Source organism: Dromaius novaehollandiae, chromosome Z, assembly GCF_036370855.1.
Source record: "Dromaius novaehollandiae isolate bDroNov1 chromosome Z, bDroNov1.hap1, whole genome shotgun sequence".
NCBI classification, from domain to species: Eukaryota; Metazoa; Chordata; class Aves; order Casuariiformes; family Dromaiidae; genus Dromaius; species Dromaius novaehollandiae.
The window spans coordinates 8339305-8364818 of record NC_088132.1 but is presented as its reverse complement, the minus strand read 5'-3'; the positions used below and the strand labels follow the sequence as shown (position 1 = coordinate 8364818).

Sequence of the window (25514 nt, the reverse complement as noted above, 5' to 3'; positions counted from 1 at the left end):
CATTCATTTAGTGCAGGTGGTCTGCCTAGATTAGTTTTGAACAACAGGCATTTACGTATGGCTCATTAACCATCATGAAGTGGAGCAAGTAGAGACACAATGAGTTGTTCTCCCTATTGGGGCACAGATAGATACTGTGCACTCATCTGGAAATACTTGACGAGGACAAGTTTTAGTAAAATAGTGGTTTGCTAGTTATGCACTTCAGGCATGTGCCTTTGTGCTTTTCTTAATTCCAAATGCTAGCCTCTAAAGAGAGTTAATAATATTGCTGTTGTACTGAAGCCAGGAGAATGGCTGTGCAGAAGAAAATGAAGAATTAGAATAACGACTTAAAAGGGTGGTAAGCTTTCATGCTTCTAGTCTTAGTCAATAATAAATCTAATAGAAGCAGCAAATGGAATGTAAGGATACCCTGTACCCCGCTTGGCATGTTTTGTTTCAGACCACTTTCCTCTGAAGCAACTGGCAGTCATCTCATGTGGCATACTATAGTAGAGAAATACTGGTGCCCAGTCCCTGTTCACTTAAGCAGTTTTCTATTGCAATTTTTCTTAGCATTGCATAATGTCCTAATAACCCTTATTTTATTTCTGTGTCCTGTAACGTGGAAAGTTCTGCTGCTTAGATGACTTTCTTTACCTCCAACAGCTGGATACGGGGAAAACCTTTCATGCCACCATGAGGTTTGACACTGATGTGGAGCTCACTTACTTCCACAATGGTGGCATTCTCAACTACATGATCCGTAAAATGGCATCCTAATCCAAACAACATTAAGCAAAAACATCCAGGTACAAGCCTGCTTCTGGTGAGCGCAAGAAAATGATATGGTGGTCATAAACATAAAAGCCTGAACCATAAAATGAACAACTTTTTTGTGGATTGTATTATCAGGTGGTATGTTTACAATGTTGAATGATTCTATGTGTCAGGAAATGGGACACTTGCCCCTTAAAGAAAACAACTTTTTATTACTTTGATGATATGGTGGTTGGATTGACTTACTGTAGGATGACAGTGCAAAAGTCATGCAGTAGAAAAGTATTTAAAAAAATTACTGCTGGAATCTGTGAAACTGTTGAAGATCATGTGCTGATTTTGTATATTTTGTCCATTTAGTTTGACTTTGCTCATATCAGTGGTCCAAAAATTAACTGAGGATATAAAATTAATTCTTATTCCTTTTCTGATTGCCAGGCATTGACTTGCTTTTAACTACAACTGACCAGAATCTGAGTCTAGTATTGAAGTTATTTAGCCACTTATTAATTTAAAAAATGTGAACTTTATTCCTTTAAAATCTAAGCTCTAGCCACTTGGGGATAACATTTCTAATGGATAAAATTAAATTTATTTTCAAAAAAATTCGGTGTTTTTTTCATATTGAGTACTAAGACACAGAACAAAGCTTCTCTTTCAAACTGTTTGCCCCTAGGATGCATCTTACATGATCTTACATGTTTTGACTTCTCATTTTTTACTTACTTGTTCATTTGAATAAGCTACATGATACAGAATGAATATGAATACTCTCAGATACTGGCAGTCTTCTGTACCCTGGCAGAGTACTGCTGACTCTCTTCTTCATGACACAAGGCAGAGAAAAGTAAATCTACCACAATTTGAAGATCCCTGTCAGCAATTTCTATGGCAGCTAGCAACCAGTGCTTAGACTAGTGCATTCACTGAAGTCAGTGACTGCCTAATCCACAACACCAAATGAATCTATTTATGAACAGTGATAACAAAAATATCGTCTTACTTGGGAGATAAACAACACTGTACACATAATTCTAACTTTTAACTACAGTTAAGAGCAGCTGCCAAAACAATTAACATAGTTGATAAATATCCTTCCAGATTATCTTCCTCTTGTATCTTCAGTGTTCTTGGCTCTATCTGTATCTGGGAAAAAGCAATGACTATTTCTGAAAGAAGTCAAGAGGCTTAAGAAGAGGGCAGAGACTGCACTGTATCTGCTGCAGGTTAGCATGCTTGATTACAACAAGCAACAGAGGGCTTGGTAGTATGATGATAATCTTGAACATTATTTGATAATAAATATACAGCTTTGGGTTCAGTCACAAAAAAATATTCACATACTCTCAAAGGCAGAGTGAAGTGTTGGCATTGTTTCCCTCCAGCCCTCACTGTGAATTGAGGATAGACTTGCTGTATCAAGTTGAATTTCTCATTAATGTGTTATCTCATCAACCTGGAGGCTTACCATGACACACTGAGTTATGCTGAACTGCAGAGGAGTTTTAGTCTGGAATCCTTGCTTTCAAACAGTGGAAAAAGGTTAAACTTCTCAAATGTGCTAACTTCCCAGTAATCATTAATATGAGCTGTGATGTCAACACTGATTATTTTTTATTGCAAGAGTCCAAAAGTTGATGGCCCTTTCACACAGCAAACTGATGCATGCCTTAACATACAGAAAAGACTATGACTCTCCATATATCTGGTATTTGAAATTTCTAAACCAGCTTTTTCCAAAATCTTTGTTCCTGACATTTTTTGGAGGCGAGGAAGAGGCATTATCCAACCATAAATCATTTTTATCCATTATTTTGTGTTTTCTTTTTGGAAGCAACTATGAGAACAATGAACTTACTAAGTAGGAGCCAAGCACAGAATGAGTCACCGTAGGACTGAAATGTGGGATTTCTGTATAGTATAGAGAGCTTTTACAGAAAAAGTTACCTTTCTTTAAGATACATAAGTCTACGTACATATCTGACAGTGCTATCAAATGTTTTAAGTAGACAGAAAATTCCCCTTCATCTTGGTCCCAGAAACATTGAAGACTGAGTTCTATGAAGATAGATATTTCAAAGCTTCATGTTTCGTAATCACAGCTGTAGCAATGTCAGCCTGGGCTCTGGTGGGGAGAAGATGTAAGCAAACTAATGCTTAGGCTCAATTCCAATTCTAGATCTTCTCTGACGGGGGACTATAGAATTGATGCGAACATCCTGAGAAATTTCAAATACCATCAACTTCTGAGACAAAACATAAGGGTAACTGCTAATCACCATCTAAACTAGGCTTTCACCCATCTTACAAGACAGCGCTTTGTCCCCCTTGGGGCTTGTGAAGTTAAGCAACACATAGAAAGGTAATCCATTCTGCAGCTTTAGCAGTAGCAAATTGATAAGCACATAATGATAGAAGAAAACAGTCTTACTATTTTAATCCAGAAGAAACCTGCTCCAAGTAGAATATACAAAACCCTTCTTCTGCTTTTCCAGACTGCTGCAGCAGAATTCCCTGTTAAAAATGGACTTAAAAGATGCAATCTTTTCCTTACGGAAAAGGAATTGGACAGTCCCTCTAATTTTTCTAGAGCATTGAAAGTATTTTAAAATAAGTTTTATAAGTAGCTGAAGTAGTGCTTTGTGTTAATTTACATAAACCATGTTATCTGCATAGAGATATAATACAACTACTAGATATTGCTAAATCAGTTAAAATGCACACACAAATACCTGGAGCTGTGGTCTGTTGCCTAAAAGATGTTTTAGTCATACAGTTTGATTTCATTTATTCCAGGCTCCAAGTGAATATTTCATAACAGCAAGGATTATATCTAGGACATCATTTCATGAGATAAGGCTAGTATGGCCAAAAAAAAAAATTGCTGTTTAATCTAATGAGATGCTGATGGGGGGACCTAACATGTTCGGATACAGAAGAAGTATTTTTTAAGCTAGGAAATGGGAGACCATCCACTCTTTAAGCTTAGTGCAGGAAGGTGATACATGCACTAAAATGCTGAGTTCAGCTGGACATTTCTTCAACATCAAAAATTTTGAAAGAATAATTAACATTTCTCCATTTCTGAAAATCCATTTGAGTCCCGGTTGCAACATCCTCCACTACAAAGCTTTTGATTTTGATCACTGGTAGGTTATCAAACGTCTTGTACTTCACTATGATTCCCCAGTCATGCTGGCAATTAGTATTCTTGCAATACATCTTGCTTTTTTTCATAAAATCATCAAACTGGACTGGTTTCTCATGAAGCTTTGTTATGTAACGCTCCTTGAATGCTTCGGTAAGAACAGTGTGATGAGATTCCTGAAATGACACATGCCAGAAGTACTTAATTCCTCACTTTTTTTTGGACATTTCCCTTCACCTCACAAATCCCCCATGGAAGTTAACATTACACTAGTAAGGTGCTTGCTGTCATTTGGCAGGCTCAGATTCCAGCCCCTTTTGCTCATTGGTCTTTTGTTTCCATCAAGTGCCAGGCCTTGGCTCATCAAAACCAAAGTTTTTATCTATCACCAGTCACTAGTTTCTGCCCATTTAAACTTGCTCAGCTTCTCTGAAAAACCACACTTGCAGTACTTGAACCTTTGTGCATAAAACTAACAAAGAATCATTTGGACAATGAACAACGGAGGGCCTCATGTTTCCCAGTAGTTTTAACTATTATGACCCCAGGTATCCATAAAGGGTGATGCACACACTTTGCAGTGGTGGAAGTAACTCTTACAAGTTGAAGGAGTTAGAGTTGTTGTTACTTTTGGAGCATATATAATCAAAGGTTAAAAAATGAATAGCTTAATTTGAAAGCATCTGTAGAACTTGTGCTGGAAGAACTTGTGCCAGTCTCTGAAAACTCTGATTCTTCCTGGAAATGTAGCTTACATTAAGTGTGTGGGCTGTAATATGAGTTTGCAGGGATTATTTAAAAGGTTGTGAGGGATTATTTGCACAGCATCAATTTGAAGCTCATTTTAAAGAGTTTTCTGAACTCTCAGGCTTTTTGCACCACAGAGATACACAATAACCCAGCACCACAAAACAGACTGCTAACAGAGTTGCATGTCAGATATTCACTGTTATTAATCAAAGAAATGTAATCAGGTTTTCAGAGGCTGGGCTATCACGAACTCCTCATCCATGGATTTTCCCTCTGCAAAATGGCTGAACTCAATCAAGATTCCAAAAACAGTTGGTAGAAAAAGCTTTTGCATGATTAGAAAGGGAAGTGCCTGAAGGTAAGCACTCTAACCCTCAGCTGTGGCCTGAAGACCCTCATCACATCACCCATTGTTTGTTAGAACAGCACAGTTAGAAGAGAATGAGCTTCAAAAAACAAATCTCAGAACTAAAAAGTGCTCCAGAAAAGGTTCTCTTTCATGATCACCACCTTTCATGCATAGAGGATTGGCTTCCTGGGCCTGCACAGACATTCCTAAAGCCCCAGCTCCTTATGCTGAAGCAGAAGCTAGTGGGTTCTCACTCCATCATAGCTCTAATTGAGCCAAAGGCCCCCAGAAAGATCTTGATAAAAGTATCCCTGTGAAATGCATAGAAGCAATGTAAACGACCTAAAGAATGGAGGAGAAAATAATACCGAAGAATTGCTGGAGTCCTCTTATAAAACCATGGTCTCTGTTGCTCTTCAGAACATACCACTGGCCCAGAAGTGAAGGAACTAAACAATGAGCTGATCTCTCTATAGTACTTTGTACTGATAATACGCACACAACAAAAATAGTGAGGGAAAAAATCAGCTGCAGGAAGACTTCCACATGAGAAACTTACGCTGACAAGGAAAGTAAATATTCAGCAGTTGCGCTAATAGGTCATGCAGTGACAATCACATGGTTTTCCACAACATATATTCACTTTTAACAGTAGGGAGTTCAGGAAAACTGACCTGATTGTGTAATACTGCCTATTTGCACACCTGGTACACACCAGCTACCATCATAACATGCTACAGAAGTTGTTAGCAATGGTGCTGTGGTTTACTGATTTATCCAAGTCAGCACTAAATAGCCTGTTCTCCACACTGAACAATACCATTAGTCCAGTAATGCTGATTTCCCTGGACTTCATGGATGCAAATTTCCATATAGAGGCATACCTTTATAACTCTGATGTCGTCTGTATTGCAAGCATATGATTTGCATTTTCCACACAGGAGATTTTTTTTGCCTTCCATTACCTTTGGTCTTGTATCTTTCTTCTTGGAATCTCGTAATACCTTTTCCTTCATTTGCAGGTTATATATCTTTAAAATAAATAAAAATCAAGATTATAAAAAGCAAAATACATTATGAAATTGAGAGAAGCGCCAGTGTCTGTGTGAACACAGGTTGAGATGGTTAACTAAGCTGTCCTAATATGTATCATCTAGGAATCTGCTCTATTTAAACAAACAAAACAATGTGTCTCTTATTCTCCTGACTCTAGGAACTCTTATCAAAGAAAGAACTTAGTACACTTGTCAGGGTCAGAATGCAATCCTAGAATAAGCCTACCCGATGGACAGCATTTGTTCCCTCCCCCTTTGGTCCCCCCTCTTTGGTCATAACTCTAACAAAGTGCCTGTGAAGGCTAGGTCGTATGAGACTCCCTGCAGTGCTGCTGCTCTGGGGAGCTCACAGTTTAGAAAGAAGGCTCTAGACACCACAGAAATGGCAGGCAGAGAAGGGGGAAAGAGTCAAAGCATAGACCTGGGAGCCTGCAGCTCATGCAGAGACTGAATCTTCCAAGAAGAACAAGGAGCAACAAAACCAGGCCTCTGAGGTAGAGAAGAAACTTCCTAAAGACTAAAGGGAGTTGGGCAGCCTTTGTTGCAGCTCAGTGTCACTGAAAGTACACCTGGAAACATGGGCTTATATGCTGGTCCACAGGGATATGGCAGAATTATGTACAATCCCTTTTCATTTCTACTGGCTGCCTGAGTCATTTCGTTTTTTCTGTCTAGAAACTACTCCCAAGTTACAGTGTAGTAAAATGTGACTTCTTTCCACCTTCTCTAGGAAGACCCTTCTTCCTGGCCAGAGGTCCATCACAGCTGGCTTAGCCCAAGGTACCTCTTGCACATCACCAGAGCAGCAAGAGTCCTTAACGCTTCTTCTTACCTCGAGATGTTTTCTGATCTAAGTGCACAGTGCCCTCCCTGCAGGGTTAATGTAAAGCACTGCATTTATGCTGGTATGTTCTACTAGGTTTGTCCATCTGCCAAACATTGCTTGGAGCAAAGATGAACAGTATTGCAGGCAAAAGAGGTCACCAGCAAAAGTGTAAACAAGCCCAAATGTCATCCTGTTAATGTCCCAGAGTATTCAGCATAGGTCTCTTGAAATCTCCCAGAAAACACTGCTCTGAAATCAATAACCAATTGGCATGACAACAAATAACTTAGAAGAGCGCTTGCATTGGCCTGAAGAAAAGCTAAAGTGGTTTTGAACATGAATATAGACAGCCATGTTACAATCAGCTTTGTTTAAGTAATCCCATCTGCCTACCCACAGTTCCAAGCAGATATGCCAATATTTTTCTTCCAGTGCACAAAATAGCTTTGATTTTATTTTTAAGATGAGTAGTTTATATAATTCCACCTCAATTTCTAAGTTTTTTGCAGTTATGGCCCAGGTGACAGGCAACAAGCTAGCAGCACAAACCCTTCCTTCACTGTTGATCTAGCTTAGTCTGAAACCATGCAGAGAACATATTTTTCTCAGGTTATCACTCGGTCTAGACAAAGCCCCAGTGGAGGAAAGCCAGTATTGATTATGTCTGTAGATTTGAGCATGAAAATTAAACATTACTACAAACCTTTCTTGCAAATGTTGCCTCATCCCATGTCTGGAGCTTTCCAATAGCTTCATTCATCATTTCTTCCTTGTAACGGTTGTATTTCTCATACTCAACGACTTCTCTTTTGTTTGTCACAAGGATGCACTTGCTGTCTCTTGCCCTTCCACGACCTGTAGAACCATACATTTATCTTCTTCAGTTACTCTAACAAGATGTGACAAAGGGGCAGCTATGCCATAAAAAGAGCATTTAGAACCTTCTTTGTGGCTTTCATTTCCCACATCCATCTTGAAATTCAGATAATGCTGCTTCCCAAACAGCATACCCCTATCTCACATTTCCTTGATCACAAACTAGAGCAAGATGCCCCATTCCAGGTGTCCGCATTCACATCCCCCAGCCTGTGCTCTACTGCCTGCTTCTATAACATCCCTCAGTTAAGTTCAGGCATGCTTGACACAGTAAGTATTGCATAGCATCTTGCTGCCTTCTTGGAGAAAGAAAAGCTAGAGGAGAAAACTATTGGCTAGTTTTCTGCTACTTGGTGCCTATCAAAGGAATTCTATCACAAAAAAAGGAATTCTATCACAAAAAAAGGAGGAACTGGAAAATACAGCACAGGCAAGAAAAGAGACAACTAGAGGAAATGCCACTTCTTCTACCTGTGTCTCCTGCTTGCCTGCTTTTCGCCTCTGGAACACCAGCAAACTAAGAACCACAGGGATCTCATACCAGTTTGAAAGTGTTTCTGTTAGAGCAAGTGTTCACATTTAGTTTTGAGCTCCTGCTCCCCCAAATCACCATTTTAAGTGGATGAAAAACCCAATTTATTTTCTTTGCATCTTTAATGACATATTAAGAAGAAGCACTACCCTCTCACCCTTAGACAATGAATTCTGGACCAATTATTTCATTATAAGGCAAAAATCAAAAATTACAATATCAGGACACAAATTCTGAAAGTCAGAGAACTGAGTACAAACTTTCCTGTCAAGTTATCAAGTCAATTACTCAGATGATGCCATAAAATATTGCAGATGCACATTTAAAAGAGTTATGCAGTATGATATATAGAAAAGTTAATCCAAAACCAGTATGTCACATGTGGCTCTTTATTCCCCTCTAGTGGCTAGATTATAAAATCACCTTTGAGTCAAGACACAAACAGAAATTCATTTTTATCTTGAATGTTAGAAGTCCGTATATGCAAATGTCTAGTACTTGGTGAATTATCAGCATGTATGAATGGTAGCTGGACTGGTTAATAAGCCACTGGGCAGCGGAAGGCTTTCAGAGACCAAAGCAATGCATGATACTAGTCCTTCATAAATTCTCCCAAACAGCACAACTTGCAGTATTTCTGACTACAACTCTTCTAGCTATGTGTCTGCTTGTATTCTTAATTATCCACTTTAGAGAAAAGAAAAGCCACAGAACATCATGGACTCCATTCTGTGACCAACTTTGTCCTGTCCATTCCTATCATTCCTCTGACTTCACTCAGTGACATAAAGGAACAAGAATACGACATGCCCATATTACTATATTATTTCTGAAATGCAGAAGCCATTCAGTAGCACCCTAAGTCAATTTCTAGGACAAAGGTTTATAAAGTAATAGCTTTAAATTTCCATACCTCTGACTTGGATCATTTTGATGACATTGCCGTAGTATTCATAGAGCACAACAAGGTTGCACTGGGCAATATCAATGCCCTCATCAGCAACAGATGTAGCAATTAGCAGCTTGCTGTCCTTATTGGTTTTGAAAGCATCCAATACACCCTTCTGGCTTGGGAGGGTCATACCTACAGTACCAAGAAACTGTATCAAGAAAAACACTGAAGAGCTCTTTGAGCAATGGACACCTCCATTTGCTCTTATTTAAGTGATTACAAATGAGTACCAGTCCTCCTGACCTAGAAAAGTGCTTTAGGTTGGGATACTTGGCTGGCTGCATATGCTATACCCACTGAACAGGAATTCCAGTTGATGTGCCACAAGAATATCATCCTGGGAAAAAATATTTCATATACAACATCTGGCCTCTTCATGATTTTGAAGACATCTTTTTCATAACTGATCTCTATTAATGAGAACCATGCTGCTTACTTATGTTAGCCCAAGTGAACTATTAACTCCAGCCAGACATACTTAATTTCTGGTGCAGTTTCCATTTCATCTTAAAGTGTGTTTGTACCACCAAACACAAAATAAGCCAGGGATCTATGTGTTGAACAGGGAAAGCACCACTAGTCTCAAGAAGCCATGACAGGGAGCAGTTTCTAAGTTTCTTTTGACCAAGCAAAAGAATCCTGCAGAAAAGGGTCACTGACAATGTACCTGCTGCTTTATCCAAAGACTTTGGAAGGAAAAAGCAAACATTTACATAGGTTTTGTTAAAGATCTTCTAGATACTGAAGAAATTACAGCACAGACTTGTGTTACCCTTCTCTATTTGTTTAAGAGCACAGAAAATAAACACAGGAACAGTAACGGAATTTCAGCTCTCTGGGCACCACAAGTAGTATTCCTCCCCCATACCTGTTTTCTGATTGTTTCTTCCACGCCCCATCAAAACATCTGGCTTTATGTAGCTATTAAGTAGAGGATTTTCTTCTACCCACTTCTTCAAAGCCTGGAAAGCAAATCAGGGACATGTCCATGCAGTTAGATCCCTGTCCAGATGAAATAGGGATGGTAAGGTGGGACCTCCCTATCCTTGCCTATGCAATGAGTATGTTTGAGAACCAAAAGCAGAAAAGAAGGTGGAATTTGCACTTCAAGAGGGAATGTCCATTACTAGGTGAGAAAGCAAGGCTCACAACCACTAATGCAAGCTCTGAACACGCCACAACTGATTTTTCCTTCCCCCACCGCTGCAACTTAAAGACTGGCTAAAAAGTGAGCAGTCTTTCACTGCTAAGAAGTATGCCTTTTTTAAAAATGGTCTTCTATAAAACAGATCACTGAATATTAGACCTCTGGGATCCAGAGGAAATGAGTTATATTAACAAACTGTAATTTCTCACTGCAGGGTGAAAGTAGCATCTTTGGGTTGTCCTTACATAAAAACAAATTTCAGCCAAGCTACAATAAATTTTTGCATCTATTATTGTAAGTTGCCAGCAGATGCCTGGTGTCATTGATTTGGACTTTAGCATGCCTTTAATTTTATTTCTTTTTCCTCGCTTTGCAATTCATCCAGCATGTCTACATGCAAGGATAAAATGGTGGTTGGGACTCTCACCTCATAACTATGTTTACAGTAGCCAAAGACTGTGGTCCCTTGCAGTAAATGGTTAAGAGTTGCTAAAGCTAATGATTGGCAGGATCACGGTTATTTCAAGCATAAACTTCTTTGGGAACAGATTATTGGAAGGGAGAAAACAAGATCATCCAGCCTAGATCTTTGATCCCAGGCAAGTATGGACTAGACCAGTCCATCAGAAGGGTCTGAAGAACATCGGCTCCACAAACTCCTTTGTTTTTCTTGACCAAGAACGGACACTAGAGCACAGACCACTTTTGGGCCCATAGGAATCCTTGGAAAACCTACAAACACCTTCCAATCTGTACAGTCAGTAAAAGAGCAGAGCTGCTGGTTTATACTTCTGTCCCATTACAAACCAAAAAACTTGTAACATGGCTTGTTAAAACTGGCTTCAGACCTAAAGTAAAAGGCTGACAGCTTAATGATCAATTAACACATGTAGTAAGCAGAACTGACAAAGGATAACACCCGTGTCCTGTCATTTTTGGGGGGGAGGGGGAAAGGGGAGGGCACAGAAAACCCAAACACCCTTGCCCTGTCTCAGGGCACCAGTGCTTAGGAAGATTTAGGAAGATAAACATTTGCTTAGGAAGATCAAATACAGGCATATTATCCTATTTCTATATCAAAAGGGAAGACCAACAGATAAGGCATTGCATTTTCGCATTTCCCATTTTAGAAGCTTTAAAAAGAAATGTCTTACAGCTACTAAGGCTCTTGTCTTAGCAAAGAGAAGAGTGCGGGTCTCTGGGTTATAGCGGTATGTGTCATCCAAGATGCTGGCAAGCTCTTCCAGTTTAGGATTCTCGTTTGATTCATCTTTTGAAAGGGCAATCAGCTCCTCTTCTTTATCTAGAAGATAACAGCAGTGTCTCAACTTACGTTCTCTACTGTAGAAAACTGAATTCTCACCCAAACCTACCTAACAAATGCCACTCATGTTCTCCTTAACATCTGTTTTTACTTTCTTACCTATGCCTTATCTAAAGTTGCCAGCACTGGTGATTGCAGAGCATGGCCCTCCATGTGGGGCACATCCTGGAGGACACCACTGCCTTATATCCAGGTCAGGCATGTAAGCACCTACTACAACAGGTAGCTACAGTTACTACTGCATCCTTAGCTCCTGCACTAGAGACTGGTAGTTCTAGAAAGTGGGATCCCCACTGCTTATCCAAACGCTACCTTTGCACCCACAGGGACACTAGGTCTTCTCAACTGTGCAAAGCTTGTCGGGAAAAAACAAAACAAAAGAAAAACAACCACTATTCTAGACTATAATGGACTGTTCTACACAAAGCCCTCTCCTCCCCTGCAGCTGTCAGAGGAACTGTGTGAAATACCTTGAAATTTGGCTGTCAGGCACTGCTCTAGCTCTGTGAATGGTCCATTTTTAACATTTGTGAAAAATTCTGTTAGGTAGGCTAAAGCATCTTGGATGCGGGCATCTTCACAGATGATGAGGGCATCATTGAATTTCTGCTCAGAGAGAGAAAGACACACAAACATGTCTGAACCTCATTTTTCACAACGCAGAGGATAAATGCAAATCTTATTTAGCTAAATTAAGTATTACAAACTTGTGTCATTCTTCTATTTGCAGAGCAACACAAGCATTACAAAGTCTCCTCTGCGCTGTACTGTTCTTCCTGAATATCTCAAGACCCAGCTCCTACACACAACACTGAATGCCTCAGCCTGTGTCAAATAAGATGATTAGTTTCAAAGCCTCATCCTATCTGAGCACACCAGTATCATAAGGAACAGAGTGGCCCCACCTCTGTATGGAAGGAAAGAAGAAACATGCTTACCCTCAGGTGTTCAGTACAAATGAAAAGGGCTCTACAAATCCTGCTCTCCTCCTCCTTATCAGCTAGTTGCAACAGTTTGCATTTCTTCTGAGTTTTAACTATCCAGTGTTCATATTTCTGTGTTCCAAAATTATTCCAAGCAACCTGGGAGACAGTGTCTAGTAAAGAAAGAGGAAACAAGCATTTGTTCATTTTGACTAACAAATAACCAGAACAGCTAGCCAAAAGATAGTGTATTTTCCATGAATGTTAATTCTAAAAAGCCTATGCAAAAGAACACTGAATTACTGAGGCTGGCAGGCACCTCTGGAAGTCTCTAGTCCAACACCCCTGCTCAAAGCAGAGCCAACTACAGCAGGTTGCTCAGGACTTTGTACAGTCCAGTTTCAGTCATCTCCAAGGATGGAGATGCTGCAACATCTCTGGGCAACCAGATCCAGTGCTCAGTCACCCTCACACCAAAGAAGTCCTTCTTTATGTTTAAGGGCATTTTCCTGTATTTCAATTTGTGCCAATTGCCTCTCATCCTGTCTCACCATTTGAGAAGACCATTTGTCTTCTTTACTCCCTGTATTTGAAATTACACCCAGAAGCTAGAATTACACCCTAGGCTGGAATTAACCCTGTACAATTTAACTGAGTACCTATGTCTACACACACATCTGTAGGGTCTTTACTGACAAAACTAGAGCTCACTTTCCCCACAGGAAGTCTGCAGTATTCAATATTCGTTTGCTGAATGCTCAATAGTTCTTAAAGGCACATTATCCAAGGGCCTGTTCTCCAGGCAGAACTAGTCCTTACATGTTTCTCTCAAACATGCTCTAAGTGCTTCATAAACATCAATAATCTTCTGAAAGTCCACAAAAGGAAAGCTGGTTGCATTCACCTTTTATGCAAGAGAAACTGTGATGCAGAAATAAGCCTCAGAAGTCTTTGCTTAATTCAGCATGCAGTTTGAAAAACCCACTATATTTGTTCTTGGTGTGGGTTGCTGTTGCCTTTTTTTTTTTTTTTTTTTTTTTTTTGGAAGTTCTCCTTGTCTTTTTTTTTTTTTAAGTATCTCTCTCTATCAGACCACTGTCTCTCTTCTCACAGTTGCACACCTCCCTCACTGCAAACCTTTACATCATTGCAGCTCATGAAGCTGAAGTCCTACACGTTTCCTTTCTTAGGAAGCCATATCCTCTCTCTAATGCTGCTTGTGTTCCACAGATCCTCATATGTAAAATTATCTTAAATATCTTACAACAGGAAATAATGGAGGCCAGGTGAATAATGGAAACTGGGGAACATGGGCCCAGACATACCAAGAGGACAAAAATGCTGACAGGAAAAGGTGGGTATGGCACCCCTACAAATCTGAGTGCAACTCAAAGATGCCAGAGATAACATGAGAAGAACTACCAGAGCAGCAGGAGGATAAGTAAAATTTTGCTGAAAGGAAGAAATTACAATGTTCAGAGTAACACCATAACCAAGACCCTCCTTGTGTTCCTTAGCAGAGACTGATCTAGAAAAGAAGCATTTGGAGAAATGCTTGAATAAAAAAAAGCCAAACATATTCACATCAGTGAAATCCAATTCTTTGTATTTTGAAAGAAAGCCCATAGGTGGTTCTGTTTCAGTTTTATTCAACATTCAAATTGTTTTTGGCACTGCCATTTTACCTGCAGGCAACACAATTTGAAGTCCAAGCAGAAATATTTCTGATTATCAAACTAATCACACATATCAGGCAAATAGCTGACTCTTCCACTTGTGATCTCTTATTTAGGAAATAATGCTTAAGGGCAAGTAAAAAGGAAGGATGAGAAAGGAAGAGGAAAAAGAACGACTGTTCCGGCAGCCACGAGGATTCGTTACTGACATAACCAAAGACTGAATCTCCAGTTACAGGCATACTGTAGTACCTTACCCACTGAGTAAATCGTTCTCATCAGTGCCTCTGTCTCAGCCATCAAATTTGAGATAATGTCCACAAAACGATTTTGAAGTCGCATTTTAACCTGTCTGACATCTAGAGACGAGAAATGAAACTCCGTGGTCACAGCAGTTCACAACAAAACCCGTGTAAGTGAAACATTTCACTGGGCAGCACAGAACAAATTGTTGGCTAAAAGAAGGCTACATATGGTGCTATTTGCAATCATAACAATGTTTATCATTAATGAGCATTGTATTTGCACAGAAGGAAATAGCCCCCATTCTTCACTTGCAAAACCGCACTGGATTTTTCTGTCTTGCTGAGGGAAAAAAAACAAAAGGAAACAGAAATTCTGGTGCTCATTGAAGAAATGCTTGTTCTTCCTGATTTCATATTTAACATTCCCTTCTGGAATGACATCATGACCACATCTGTGAAGTCATGAGAAATTTAAATGATAAACATTATTTGCAGGGAAAAAGATCCAACTGTGTCTGGTCTAGCTCTATCCCTGTAAACTCCCATTATGCTACTCTTAATAAAGCTGTCACATGGCAGTGTTTACCCAGCCATTGTCTGGTGGGAGCCTTGATTGCAGGAAATGAGACATAGCAACATTCCCTTTACAGCTGATGAAGCTAAGTCTCACTGCTCTGCTTTTTCTGCAGGCAAGGTGCACGTTCAGGGACATCTACCCTGGCTTAGGTGGTACAGGCTAATTTGCTAAGCTTTTTGCTTGGACACAAAAAGTAAATCCTTTAGCTCTATAATGCAGTCTGTGCCCAAGCAGACACTGCCCTACTGTTGGGCAACAGTTAAGCACATGCTTAAACTCCTTTCAAGCTGACAGGAAGCAAAGCTGCAGCTTAGTTTTAAGCTTTCAACTTCACCTGGCCAGAGGGGACTGGATAGGAGCCCTAATAATGGTCTTACAAGAAAATAAAAAGGAAACGTGCTTACCTATTTCAGGCTTGTATACGATGCTCTGCAGATCCTCTACGTTCTCTCTGACAGTGGATATGGTCTGTATGTCCAGGTAGGAGCACAGCGTACAGATATGCTCTATCACCTCTTCGGTGTTTTTGGCGCTACCGACTCCAATGGAGGCAGTTAAACCTATAATCTGAGCACATACACGAACAGTATTGGTTGCTCCCATGTTACAAACAAAGACAAAAGGCCATGTTACCAATTGCCAAGTTGTTGCCATCTTCAAAAACAGAGAAACAAAATAAGCGGCTGAAGTAGACCCGAGTGCAAGGACTGCACCTTGGAGGGACAAACTTTGTCCCTGCTCATGTCCTCTCCCTGCTACCCAAGCTCAGTGTACTTAAACTGAATGCCAATTATCCACTCCCTTTAATCCATAAGCAGCTGTATTTGCCAGTGCTCATCCTACACAGAAACAGCAAATCCAGCCCCAGAGCTGCACTCCACATCCCTTCTGAGGAGATGTCTCCCCTGGGACTGAAATCTCCCGCTGGCAGACAAGGTGACCTGTTTTATTGCTGCAGAGACAGCAACAGAGAGGTGACAGGCAGATTATGTTCTGGGGCATGAGCCTTCTTCCCAGCACAGCAGTCCTGTTTGTTGTTAAGTATCCTGACCCCTGTCATGCCTGATCAGTCCTCCTTGGCAGTAGAGGGAAGGTGTGACTTGGGAGTACATATGGATGTCTCTGAGAAAAGGGGAAAGAGTCCCAGGCATCATCATGCAGATCACTGCAGCCATCATTAAATGGTGGTTTGAACTGATTTAGCATGAAAGGCAAGACTTCAGGCTTCCCTTACTGCGCTGTAGAATACTTTTCTCAAATGCTTCTACCATTTTCAGGCTGGGCCTTACCTGAGGCAGCTGATGTGCAGAGGAGTCAAATTTTTGTTCCAGATATTTAGTCATTAACACGTTGTAAGGGTGGTTGCCCGTGGTGTTGTGGCACTCATCAAATATCATCAGAGTGAAAACAGAGAGAGAGCTAAGGGTCCCGTCCTGAAAGCTATTCACGAGGATCTGGGGGGTCAGTATGATGATGTCACTGTCCTGTATAACCTTTGCTACAGAGACACGTGCAACGGTTTCACCACTAATTCCTTCAACGGAGTATCTACAAAGAACAGACAAAAGTCAGGGCATGAAAAAGAATGTCTTGCAGAGCAAAAAAAATGCAAGAAGGATGGACTTTTTAGCAAGCCTAGAAGGTAGTGACTACACTTCAAAATGTCAGGTTGTTGGCACTTGGAATTTGACCCACAGAAGTTGAGAAGAAAAACTTCTGAGCATAAGCAAGTGGATTTTCAACTCCTATTGGCTAAAGTGTGTTTTATTTGAGAGATTATGATTTTGTCCATTTAAGCTTTATCTGCGAGTTCACAAGCGAGCTGTATTCAGAGATCCTGCTCTTCATCCCTTTTCCGTATACATCTGGCAGCGCTGGACTGTTTCCTATCCTTCATATGTGAATATTCACCAATCAACCCTTTCAAAATTAGAAATTACAGGTTATTGATACTGCCCTAGTAACTTTCAGTTCCATCTGAAAGTTGGACTGTCATTTTCTGATTAGAGGTTGGGGTAAAAAAAAAAAAAAAAATCAACCAAGTTTGGATCCTCCTTACCTTTGGAACAGAAATTAAGCCTGCCATCTGAGAGAATGTTAGAGGAATCCCATTTTTACCCTTTTAAACTAGCTCATCTGTGGAAGCAGGACTGAGCAGAGTCTCGAGAGAGAACATTTCAACTGTTTTTCCAAGGTAATCACAGGTATGCTTTGGCCATTCCCACACATGCTGTACAACCAGTGCTTAAACTCTCCAAAAGCAGAGACCCCACACTCTTTTCTCACAGTCTACCACAGTACTCTGCCATTTTTGCCATTAAATATCTTATGTTCAGGTTAAATATTCTTGTCACCAGGAAACCCATTACATTTTGCCATAGCCACAGCTGACCTGAAAGACAGTTTATTTTCTGCAGAGGAAGCCACCAGGTATAATTACACCTACCTACTTCTTTCAAAATGGTGCTTGAAAACAGTTTTTTGTTGCTCATACACTGGGACTTTAGTTGCTAGAAAGACAACCTTTCCCTTTCGTCCCACAGGCATGTTTTGGAGATGGTGTTCACAAATCAGAAGCGCCACAAAGGTTTTCCCAGAGCCTTTAGACAAAGAACACGAAAGATAAAGGACTAGTATCAAAGGACATGTTTGTAAGCAGGAGCCTCTCCTCCAGTGTTCGTCATCTGGGGTGCCCTGCCACAGCTGGAAGCTGGCAATGGGGCCGTAGCACTTCCAGGCTTTCTGGGACAGATGTGAACACCTGCTTGCTGCAGGGCCATGACCTGGAAGTCAGGGTCAGTTTCCAGACATGTTTCACAGCTCTGTGCCATGAAGCACAAAACTGGGCTCAAAATATACCATTTCCACATAACCTGAAAGTGATCAGACAGAAATTAGCAGAGTATGGAGAGCATATGAGGCGGTATCTGCTTCGTAAAAGAACAGGCGTATTATGTCAGTTTTTGTTATCTGAAATCAACAAAAAATGGTTTTTAAAAAAAATCATTTATTTTAGATCACTTCCACTTTTTTCAATGCTGTGAAGAGAAACAGGGAGAGGTGCCATCCTGTCCTTTGAAGGCTTTTTACTCAGGTGGGCAATCATATCTTGCAGTCTCAGTCTGTAAAGACTATGTGAAATTCACCAGGGATGGGGGTGGGGGATCCATCTGCAGCTTTATCCAAGCTTTTGGAAATGACTGAGTCTGTTTCTGCCTTTGCTATGTGTTGCCACATCTGATCAGAGAATGGAACAGGTACCAGCCATCTCCGGCTCCAAACCCTCCCCACGCAGCCTTGTTCTTCTCTCCATTTCTCTCTTTTCCTTTAACATTGGGGTTAAATGTTCAGACCACCAAGAGCTCTTCTGTTAACCCAGCACCCCTTGTCTCTGCTACCCTGTCTGCTTCTCAAGGCCCCAGGGGAGAATCAGGCTAGCCACATGGAAAACACAGGTGGAAAGTGACAGCTTATTGCTCTGTCTTCTGCTGCTGATCTTCTTAACTCAGTCTTGAGATACTGCAAAAGTTCCCATGGTGTTTTGACCCTGCAGACATTGCAGTACAGAAAACAGAGGAGCCTGGGAGAAACTCGGCCTATTTTTCCCCTTAACTTGCAAGCCAAATTTCTTAAGCGTCTTTGTTTTCAAGCTTTTTCCAGCAAATACCAGTGAGTGATTTTAATATAAAAATCCACACATGGGAGTTGAGAAGCAGGGGCAGGATGTGGAAATCTGAACTCAAAGATTACAATGCAGAGACACATCTGTCTCATTCAGTCTCCATGCTGCCCTCAGCCAATGGTTTCAGGTCAGATCTGGAACTAATCCTGCAAGTAAGTTTGCTTTTAAATGAACAGTTGGAAGAGTGTGATCCAACCTTTACCCTCCCTCATCCTTTCTACCCTCTCCACTACGAGAATTTTTCTAAGAAATCAAACGTGAAAACATGCATGTTCTTACCAGTGGGGGCACATATTATTGTATTTTTCCCATTGATAGCAGGCTGTGCAAGCTCAATTTGATAACTTCGAGGCTTCTTTGGTTCATAAATAGGTGGAGACTGCTCAATCACTTCTAGAAAAGATTGACGAGTTATGCTTAAACCATGCTTTTGTGAAGAATATCGAAACAGAAATGCGTAAAATGTATTTTCCCACATACTGTCTAAAATGAAAAGGGTAATATCCTTGCAGAGCATTCTCTGACAGAAAAGGCTTTTAACATGTCATATGCAGCAAACAAGAATTTTACAGTTTTTATGACATATTTTTGTTATTACTTTTTGTACTACCCAGAATGAAGTCCTTTAAAAATCTTGACTGATTGATAATTCTCACCTCAACTGGTCTTTCTTGACTCAGAAAACACATGGCCATTTTTCCTTCCAAATATGCACAGGTACAAAGTTCAACTTGTATTTTTCTTTCAGTCTTCTGCTCTACAGCGGCTTGAAGTCAATACTCTCTCAAATGATGGTCTTGTCACAGGGCTCGTGCTTACAGGACAATAACTAGAGCCCAATATTGAGAGGACTGTCTTTAGAAAAGCTGAGTAAAGTCTGCCATACAGGCCAGCGCCGGGTTTATTTGGCAGCCACGGCACAGATCCTTTACAGCCACATTCAGCTGCCTGAACTGGCTAATACCAGGTCACATGTGAACTGCTGCCTCAGAGAAGAGACACACATCAGCACCAGTCTGGTGTTTGGATGCTGTGTTGATAATGTGCTGGCAGAACAATTATTCAGCAGAAGTATGGTAAATGAGGGGCAAGCTGTAAGATATGCAGGGCCTGACATATGAAGTCCATAAAACATTAAAATAGGAGATAGCTAAATCAAGTCAGGGATTCCTACTATTTCCTCAGTACCTTCCTGTGTGGCACACCAGATATGCATCCTTTGGGAGTCTAAAGAAATGGAAAATTCCAACCATAAACTCTTTTAAGTTGCTAAGTCTTACCTGCAGCTGAACAGAGATTTTCACTGAGATTATTATCACATTCTCCTTCTTCAGAATACGTTATACTAGTTTCAAAGCTGTCCTCAGAAGTCTCCATCATTTCACTATCAGTATCTTTGCCATTATCTGTACAATGACAAAAAAGGCATGTTATCTGTCTTCTTGACTTTAAAATACTATACTTTATGGGATGAGAAGGTGAAGTGTGGAAAGTGAACGTAAAATGATGCTGCATCCAGGCTCCCTGTCATCTAAGACATACAGCATTCAGACTCTTAGAAGCTCCACGTCCTCAACCCACAGTTATCTATCCCTTAAAAAGCAAGGGAGAGAGTAGATTAAGGAGTAACTGATACTCTCTGCGTTCAGTGACAAGATTACAGATTTACAATGGGCTTTAACCATGAGCAAGAAAAACATATAGGAGTCCAAAGAAGCCTTGTCAATTCAAGACCTTGTTCTCCCTTTCCCTCCAGCTCTTAAGATAACCTAGAGATTGTAAGACTATCCCCATGGTTTGTCCTACATGTTAATTATGAGAGGATCCAAAGATGCTTGCTAAAGTATTCTCTGGCTTCATAATAATCACCTTTTCAGACAACTGTCACTGGACTTTGCACCAGGAATCTCATTACAAACAGAACACATCAACACAAAATACTGTTTTCAGAGAGGGAGAAAGAGCAAAGTTATGCCCTAATCCAGCTACAGAAAGCAGGTTATTTGTGACTAGCCTCTACCAGCAACTCTCTTTGACTGCTGGCATTAAAATGCTTCCAATATGGGCAATGTTAACTCAGTCTCCAGTGGGCTGATTTTGGCTTTATTAAGCTGGATGTTACTAGAAGATGCCCAAAACACACCGACATCCTTAACTTGTACAATATAGCCACCAGCTATATTATAATGTATATGTAATTATATTACATATAGTATATATATATGCTATATAATATATAGCACATATTATATATATTTTGTATATTAAATATAATTAAATCCCCAAATCAGACGTGACATAAATTTGACCTCTGAAAACAACTTTAACACAAATTTGAGTTTTTATTTGACAAGGAAAAACCTCTCAAAATAAGAAATATTCTATTATATAAGAAGTCACGTAGCCAAATTAACTGCTTATTAAAAACAGGTCAAACAATTATGGTTTGGGAGAAAGCAAATGTAGACAGAAAGAAATAGAATCTAGATTATCCATGCAAAATCATTTGTCTTAATCACATAGTAGTGAAATACTATATCCCATTTATAAATTCTCCCATGCTATGGAGTACTTGAAGTTATTTTTCAAGTGGGAAAAGGTAAATTAAATGACAGATGCAAAATTTTATTGGGGGGAAATTCTATATTTTTAGAAAATATGAACACAATCACTTCGTAAATGTTGATCATTAGTTTCTGAAAGAAAAAAAGTCTATGACTTGCTCTTTGGTCATAGAAATGTGTCACTTTCTGGAGCAGAATCAAACTAGAAATCATATTTTATCAGAAAATGTTGCATCTTTTGCAACTCCAATAAGCAACCAAGAAGATGACAACAGCTGATCTACGGTAGTATGGGAGGAAAAAGAGAAAACTTGAAAAAATAGTATCTGAGGGTCTTAGGGGAAGTGGACATATTTCAATTTATATAAAAGACATTTAATTTAAAAAAAGAGATGATTATTTTTAACAATAATGAGCAATGCAGTCTGATGGTATTCCTTTAAATTAGTCATACTTTCATGTAAAAAGATTCCTGTCTGGCACAAGAACATAAAAAGATTATAATGAAAACAATTTGCAGTTTACCTTCTGTCATATCCCATAGTTCACTTGCACGGTAATATCCTGTATTATCTAGTGCTAGCTGCAGGCTTTTGGGCCAGTTTTCCTTATCTGATCGACAGAGACATTCAATGAGTTTAGTTATGCCTGCTGGTTTGCTCCTGTGTTCGCTAATCTGTATAAAACACAGACAAAAGTTGCTGTAGCTTCTAAGTGATCCAAAACAGTTCAGTGCAGTTGCTGTTCAGTTCTTTGACTGATACTTTGTTTCATTTATTTTGGGTGATGTTCAGTAGAAAATTGCACTTCATTCTCAAAGAAAAAACGATTTCCAATCAAGGTCAGTCCTTTACCAACTGCCCCTCCAATTCTGCCAACTTAGGTGCACACCAAGCTTAGCTGGCCAGCATTAACAGGCCATTTGCTTAAATATTCAGCCAATAACAGGCCATTTGCTTAAATATTCACCAGGTCTGGAGCCAGGCAGAGCTGTCCTGTGAATTTCCGTCTTTCAAAGTCCTTGTAACTAGCTGCATCTACCATAAGAAGATGCCATCTCTGAGGATGCACTCATCAAAAAGCCTTTCAGAACAGAAATTATAAACTATATGAACCAAATTTATGGCAGGCCAGAATTATGGCTGGCCATCCTCCACACACCTCAAGAGCCTGCTGGCAACAGGAATCGCTTCTTCATGCAAGTGAGGCAGCCAGCGCTTCTCCACGGAAAACTGGGCAAACACAGGGATTCTAGCATTAATCTCACCTGCAGAATCTCCTCACACTCCCTGTCTATCAGGCATGTGTTTATGTAGGGGATCAGCACTACTGGATCAATTTCTATCATTGTGGCTTCTATCCGCTTCAGCAGCTGTCTGTGTAACTCCAGTTTTTCCAGTTTTCTGAAGTCCCAGTTTTCAATTGCTTCTGCCAGCCCAGTGTAACCTTCAAAAAAAAAAAAAAAAAAAAAAAAAAAAAAAAAAAACCACAAAAACAAATCATTCATATATATAAAACATGAAAAACTCTATACTGAAAGAGAGTTACACTTGCAAAGAGGACAAAAAAAGCTACAAAATGCCATGGCTCACTGAGTTAAGCAAGCATAACAGCCCCCTTCCTTTCACACACACCTCTTTGATTGCATACTCTTTTGTAGAATTTGTAAGACACTACCAAGAAACACAAACAGCTTTTGGCCCCTTCTCTTTCATTTATCACCTCAAATTCCCATACTCACCTCCACCTCCCTCCAACACCCCTCATCATATTGCATTTGGGTCAGTCCCAGACTGAGACAACTGCAGCCAAGGCATTCAGCAAGCAGAAAATAAAACACAGAACAAAAAACACCAAGGAAACATAATTACAGGAGTTGTGTAATTTGCTTTGCATAAAAGACAAGGCTTGAGAAGTGCACAAAAGCAATGCAGGGAACTAGAGAAACTGGGAGAACAGGAGGAGTTTGCTTAACTTTTTCTTTTCTTTCGGAGGAGCAGGAGGCAGTGTGAAGATGTGTCACCACAAAGTCTTTAATCTAATTATCACCTATGTCTACATCTGTTGAATACATACCTAATGCTAAATTCTAGTCTAAGGCCCATGAGCACTGGCAACAATTGCAAAAACAGTTAAGAGCTGGGATGGTGCTTGGAGTCAGAAGGCTTACTTTTTTTAGTGTTTTCTGCTAAAGATATATCAAACTGAGGACTACTAATGCATTTAAAAAGGACATTTTTGCAATTCGGAAATTAGTAGTAGGGCAGGGTGATAAGAAGTTGCTCTGAACCTAGACTGGGTTTTAAGGGGAGAGTGGAAGACATCCAATTGCTAAGAAAGCTTGTAATAATTTCTCACTGAGACACTGTAACTAACCGTAGTGAAGAGTGAGTAAACAAAAGCAATAGTAGCTTATAGCATCACCTTGTTGGGGATGAAATATCTAACAACTCATCTATGAGAACCTGCGGTACACCCTGCACCTAGAGAAGAAAGCTGGCACATCCACACTGTTTTATACCTCCGCAACCTATTGCAAAGGAAATTGCACTGGTACCTCACTCATCAAGCACTAATAGCTATTGAGGGACTATCGTCTCATTTCTAAGCAACTAAGCGCTATTTACACCTTGAAGCATAAGACTTTAAGACCTCTGAATAAGTCTTTAAAAAATATTTTCCATTTTAAAACCCTGTCCTTGAATGAAGTTATCACATGCTACAAGTTAACACAACTGCATACCCTGAAATGCCTTTTCCCCTCCTTTTTAAACATTTAGCTTTCACTTCCGGAGGATGCTTTTAATTAGACTTGGTGAGAAATATGGCTGTCTCATTTCTTCTCTACATGCCCCGAGACACACTCTGCTGCTCCTGTGCTCCAAGACAAACATTTCTTACACAGCTGAGGCTTTATTGTGCACCCTTCAGCATTTCATTCACTCCCTCCATCATCCAGATTGTTCCCTTACTTCTCATATGGCAGTTTCCCTTTGTCTTCTGTGAGTTTTTCTGGCAATCTCCTGCTTTTTCCTAGTGTTTTTCATCTGTCATGGATGTAGGACAACAAATACCTTACAGTCAAGGAGCATCACTCTACCTCCCAGGTCGGCCATGCAATAGTCTGCCCAAATGAAAACAGGAGGCGACGGTGTTTCAGGGTTGGTGTTTGTTTCGTTCTCAGTTTCTTTTCGGAGAGAAGCAGGGGAATGAGAGTCCGAAGCGCAGAGCCCAAGCGCCAGGACGGGCAGCAGTAATGAACAACTCACCCGGCAACCTGGGGTCAGCCTGAAATCTCCGCTCGAACCTCTGAGCAACCCCAGGCCAGGGCGAAGACGGGCCCCGCGGCAGCTGCGGCCACCCCTATGCCAGACCCCCGGGCTTTGCTTTGTGGGGGGCTGGCCGGGCCCCTCTCGCTGGCCACCAGCCGCGGCAGAGGAGCGGGCAGGGAAAGGGGGCGACGCACGGGGCCGCGACGGCGGGAACCCACCTGCCGCCACCAGCGCGTTGAGGAAGCCCCTGAACCAGCCCCGGGCCTCGAGCTGCAGGATGACGTCGAGGAACAGCGCGGCGGCCGCCGTCACCCCCTTCTCCTCCTCCTTCTGAATCCTCTCTCTGACCACTGCCACGAAACAGGGCCCGAATTAGGACCACATCATCCCCACCTCGCAAGCGGCCCCGGCGCCCGCTCGACGCCTCCGGCGCCCCTCAGCCCGCTCCTACCATCCGCCAGCCAGTCCGTCATGTTGCCCAGGATGTACACGGGGTTCAGGGTGCTCTCGATGAGCCGCCGGTAGCACTGCAGGCCCCGCTTCTCCTCCGCCGTCATGGCCGCGCAGAGCAGCAGGCCCGCAGCGCTCCGCTCGTCTCCTCACGGGGCCGGGACGCCGCAGCCCCCCGCCCCGGGCCGGGCTGGGCCGGGCGAGCGCGGGGGAAACGAAACTTGGGGCCGGCGGGAGAAAAGGAAAGCGAAACCGCCCCTGCTCCGCGGAGAGGGGGAGAGGGAGAGGGAGCGGGAGCGGGAGAGGGAGAGGGAGAGGGAGAGGGAGAGGTGCCCCTGCCAGGAGCAGCCAGGGCACGGGGGGGGGGGGGGGACACCCGCTGCGGCACCGACTTCCCCCTGCCC

General features: G+C 41.2%; 2 protein-coding genes across 3 annotated transcripts in view; one reads left to right on the top strand and one right to left on the bottom strand.

Annotated features, from left to right (window-relative positions):
- Window positions 1-1188, top strand: part of ACO1 (aconitase 1) — a 33675-nt gene extending 32487 nt beyond the window's left edge. For both annotated transcript variants that reach the window (XM_026100514.2, XM_026100515.2), the window contains one exon: window positions 652-1188. In XM_026100514.2, coding sequence (XP_025956299.1) covers window positions 652-765 — 114 coding nt within the window. In that variant the 3' untranslated portion in view covers window positions 766-1188. The remainder of the gene's footprint in view (window positions 1-651) is intronic.
- A 1171-nt stretch (window positions 1189-2359) lies between these two features.
- Window positions 2360-25444, bottom strand: RIGI (RNA sensor RIG-I). Its single transcript, XM_026100513.2, has 18 exons — window positions 25112-25444; window positions 24879-25010; window positions 22656-22834; window positions 21914-22064; window positions 20105-20230; window positions 19104-19217; window positions 17589-17742; window positions 16432-16690; window positions 15547-15709; window positions 14578-14679; window positions 12660-12817; window positions 12192-12327; window positions 11552-11700; window positions 10119-10212; window positions 9212-9382; window positions 7594-7745; window positions 5894-6040; window positions 2360-4086 (listed from the first exon to the last, which is right to left on the bottom strand). The coding sequence occupies exons 1-18, from the start codon at window positions 25215-25217 to the stop codon at window positions 3787-3789; spliced, it is 2793 nt and encodes a 930-aa protein (XP_025956298.1). The 5' UTR covers window positions 25218-25444; the 3' UTR covers window positions 2360-3786.
- Between the last annotated feature and the right edge of the window lie 70 nt (window positions 25445-25514).